A 4,813-nucleotide genomic window follows, 5' to 3' on the forward strand; every position below is an offset into this window, starting at 1 on the left:
CAAGTGAGGTTTCTGTAAAAATCTTTATTACAGATCAAAGCAAAAGACAATGCATGAAAAATGTGTTTCTTCCTCATTTTTCCCTCAAAGTTCTCTCTATGAGATCCCAGTTCTCCGCGCGCAATAGCACTTGATCTCGGCGGGAGGAAACGGACGACAGGAAAATGGCCATCCACGCCGCAGGTCTAGTGGCTATCGTGATCTTTTACCTCCTGATTCTGTTCGTGGGGATCTGGGCCGCCTGGAAGAACAAGAACTCCGGTGTTGGCGTAGACCGGAGCGAGAGCATCATGGTCGGGGGGAGGGACATCGGATTGTTCGTTGGTGGATTCACAATGACGGGTGAGTTGGTTAACTACGGGCTTAACTACTACACCTATTTATTAGTAGGTGTTCAACATGACCCGCGTCACATATGGGTGTCATCTAAATTCAGAAAGAAACACCCCCTTTTTAGCACGGACAGCACTAGGGGCCCATAAATATAATTTACCACCACAACTTTCAACATTACATGCATCACATTTCTGACTACTTAAAGATGCAACAACAGCGAGCTAAGGTTTTGTGAATCCTTTTCCTTCCCCAATACACAACCATGACTACCAAAACTAGAGTTCTTGTTATTTGAATAAACTTGTGCAACATTACATGCTCCAAACCTAGTCTTTGGTCTTCTTTTTACATACTTGTGGTTTTTCTTCTTTCAGCTACTTGGGTGGGTGGGGGCTACATCAATGGGACAGCAGAGTATGTCTACCTGCCAAACTTTGGCCTGGCTTGGGCACAGGCACCCTTTGGTTATGCTCTCAGCCTGGTAGTAGGTAAGAACCAATGTTTTTAATAGTTATTTCTTTAATTATACTGTAAAGTGTGTGTGTGTGTGTGTGTGTGTGTGTGTGTAAAGTATAGTGCAAAGCACCCTATACAGTATGAAAGCAGCAGTTGCTGCAAATTAACATTATTGAGGTTCCTCTATGTTTATACTGTCCTGTGGTGCATGAGCAGGGAGTATGATGTAGTAGTTTAGCAAAAAATAACATTGGTATGGTCCTCTAGGAAATACAGAATAATCGTACATATAAACAGGAGTGCTATAGTGCTTCAACCAGAGATAGTTCTGCTTAAGCACCAGATACACACTTACATACAAGTTAATAATATTATACAATTTCATTGATTCAACTGAGTGTAAAATACATTTCTTACAGTGGTCTTTTGCTCTATTGTCTGTCCTACCTTAATGTCTGACATCATTCAGGTGGCCTGTTCTTTGCCAAGCCAATGCGTTCACGTGGCTACGTCACCATGCTGGATCCCTTCCAGCAGCTGTATGGGAAAAGGATGGGCGGCTTGCTCTTCATCCCCGCGCTCATGGGGGAAATCTTCTGGTCTGCCGCCATTTTATCTGCCCTTGGTGGGTAATTATTAGACAGGAGTACTTAAATGTCAAAAAATGTGTCCTTTTGTCATCATGAGCACCGTATTAACTGTTACATTCAGTGCACTTTTCTCTTAACTCTCACGATTGTATCTGAGGGACCGAATGTGTTGTCCTATAGGTGCCACTCTCAGTGTGATTGTGGACATAAACATCAACATGTCCGTGGTGATCTCAGCCCTGATAGCTATCTTCTACACACTTGTTGGAGGACTCTATTCTGTTGCATACACAGATGTGGTTCAGCTCTTCTGTATCTTTTTGGGCTTGGTGAGTTTCACTATCAACATGCAGCATGGGACTCTAGAGATGACAAAGAAGGCCAAAACCATTACCTGTATTTTGCTAGCTGAAAATGTGAAGCTGTCAATAGACAGTATTTTATACTCATCTTTGAGGTGTCGACAATTTTCTTATCCACCTTTTCCAAAAGACAGCATGCATCCATTTATACTTGTGGAATTGGATCAAAATGCTGATTAAAATGTATTAATTATGCAAAAAAAGTATCATATTCTTCATATCAGAGATGGGTAACAATGGCAGGAACATACTGATTTACACCTAAAGACACCAGGCTACAGTATACTTTTAAAATGATATTGAATTTTTTGGAACTACAAGTAGAACTTGGATCCAGTGTCAGAGTCAACAGCTTTGACAATGGAAACATTAAAATCACTAAATATTGTATCTATATAACATAATGATATTTGCATTCTTTCCTCTTCATCAGTGGATCAGCGTGCCTTTTGCCATGTCCAATCCTGCTGTGTCGGATATCACTGTTTCGGCCAAGGAAGTAATCTACCAGTCACCCTGGCTGGGGAAGATTGACTCTGAAGACAAATGGCTCTGGGCGGACAACTTCTGCTTGCTGGTTAGCCATATTTTTTTTACAATAAGATCCATTAAGTAATTTACACACACACATTTTGATTCCACTGTCAAGTCTTACAGGGTTTAAGTGAAGCATTCAAGGTGCTATTGAAAGATGGGGCACTAGAGGTTTTTGTTTGAGACACAGCTTGCCTTTTAAAGACTAATAATATAGTATAATTATTATTATTTAAGAAGCATTTGCACAACACATTTGTAACATTAAGAGTACGTTTCAGAGCTGTGCCAGTGCTGGTCTGTTATGCGTTGGTTTGGTGTCTGTATTTACTATGGTGTTTCTGTTTCTAGATGTTGGGGGGGATTCCCTGGCAGGTCTATTTTCAACGGGTTCTTTCTGCCTCTTCAGCTACCTATGCCCAGGTCCTTTCCTTCCTCGCTGCCTTCGGCTGCTTGGTCATGGCCGTCCCTTCTGTCCTCATAGGAGCTATAGGGGCCTCCACTGGTAAATACACACACTCAGACACACACATACACACACACACACACACACATGGGGCTTTGCTAGACTTAAAGCTATTTTCAGGACCCCCACAATTCCTTAGTTAGTCACTTTTATGTGGATGCTTTCAAAATATACCATAATTCAAGCTGGTCACTTCAGAACATGTAGGACTTGATTTAAAAACTGTTTGATATGTGTATTTATCTAGCTGACAGATATCACACACCTAAAACAGCAATGGCTGTGAATAGAAATGTTTTTAAAACTTTTGTTTTACACTTTAAAAAGACATTTGTATTAGAAATACCCAACCATATAAATACTAGCAATAGATTTAGCACTACTGCATGTCATTTACATCTGGATTAGATGTAAATTACACAAAAATGACCAGCAATGTCACCCAATATTTTTATTCTAGACACATACAGTTACGTCTGGACTGCAGCTTTATCACAGATAACATAAACATATCAGACACTGATCTATGAATGATGTGCACACACACAGCCACACATTAATTAAGCAATTAATGAAACATCACAAGACAATCGAAACATCCAGGAATCTGATCCTTTATTCAAACAGGAAAGTGTGATCAAAGGGAACACGATGCCTTCCTGGGTTGTTTACACCCCAGCAGCTTTTTATTCAGACGTGTAAATGCGGATGCATACAGTATCTGGAGGGTAAACAACATCAGATGGATACTGTCACGACGGGCAGAGGAGAGAGCCATCAGACCATGCCGATTCTGTGAATATTACATCTGAAGAGGAGCTAATTAATCTGCTCCGTCTGAAGTTGTTTCATGTATAACCGGCGCTAATCAACAACTGCTTGAGAACATCCAGGGGAGGGAGAGAAAGGCAAAGATTGTATACCACTGGAGGTAGAGAGAAGGATGAAAAAAGTGTCAGATGTCAGAGGGTTCAAGGGGGAAAGAGAGCAAATGTCCCAGTGAATGGAAGTACAGTATGTGGACCATAGTGGTGTGGCGAATGGGTGGAGTTTGATCTATATGAAGGGCAGGAGAACATATTTGCTATAGAGGCAGCTAGAGACACTCGTGGTTCCCAGGCAATGAATCCTACTGACTTTGGAGATCACCTGACTTTTCCCTCTAGCGCCACCGTGAGGTTTACATTTGTTGTTTGGGGTGAAATGGCAACAACTATTGGAAGTTCCCCTCAGTGTGGATTATAAACACTTTGGTGACCCCTTAACTTATCATCTAGTGGCACCATCAGGCCAAAACGTTATCTAATACTGAATGACCATCAGCCTCAGCTTTAATGGCCTAAGTGCTTATTAGCTAATGTTAGCGTGTATCACACTAAACTATGGTCATGTGAAAATGGTAAATATTATGCTGTACATGCTAAAAATCATTGTGTTAGCAGTGTCACTGAACGTGTTACCCTGCTCATGTTAGCATTTAACTCAAAGCAGCTCTGCGCATGTTTGTTGTTTCCCCCCTGACAAATTAACCTCCATGCAAACGTCTGTATTAAATTAGCTTAAAATTTCTTATCCGAATCAATGGCTTCTCGCATACATTAACATTTTTACATTTTAGCTGACACAAGCGACTGACAATTGCTAATTATGTCAGAGGTCGCATGCCTCTGGAGCAACTAGGGGTTAAGTGTCTTGCTCACATGGAGAATCAAACCCGGGTCTCTCACACAAAAGGCAGGCGTCTTATCAACTGCGTCACCACAACCCACATTAAATATTATTAATTATATTTATATACAAATTTACAATAAAATGTAATTTTACTTGGGACCAATGACCCTATATGCACAAACCAGTGTATCAACCATAATTATTATTACATAGATGTCCCATGTTTAATAAGTATCCATTATTTCTGGCATTCCTCATATTACTGAGGCTTTTTCCCTGTATTTTGACTAACAGCAGAGCATTACATTGATAATCTCTGCTGTATTTCAGCACACAGTGAAGCCTTTAGTTTCTCGGCAACTAAAACAGGCGTATCCACAGGGAGCATTATAAAAGTC

General features: G+C 40.7%; 1 protein-coding gene across 1 annotated transcript; it reads left to right on the top strand.

Moving 5' to 3' along the window:
• Positions 1-93: 93 nt before the first annotated feature.
• On the top strand, positions 94-2,783 carry LOC119884074 (high-affinity choline transporter 1-like; the record flags this gene model as incomplete). The annotated part of the gene is made up of 6 exons (XM_038694542.1): positions 94-342; positions 711-824; positions 1,262-1,417; positions 1,563-1,711; positions 2,178-2,321; positions 2,630-2,783. Coding segments are annotated over exons 1-6 (895 nt in total), but the record flags the coding sequence as incomplete, so codon positions are not given.
• Between the last annotated feature and the right edge of the window lie 2,030 nt (positions 2,784-4,813).

The sequence above is a fragment of the Micropterus salmoides genome, unplaced genomic scaffold (assembly GCF_014851395.1).
Source record: "Micropterus salmoides isolate LMB-PRFRI ecotype aquatic unplaced genomic scaffold, ASM1485139v1 Ms_hic_scaffold_3146, whole genome shotgun sequence".
NCBI classification, from domain to species: Eukaryota; Metazoa; Chordata; class Actinopteri; order Centrarchiformes; family Centrarchidae; genus Micropterus; species Micropterus salmoides.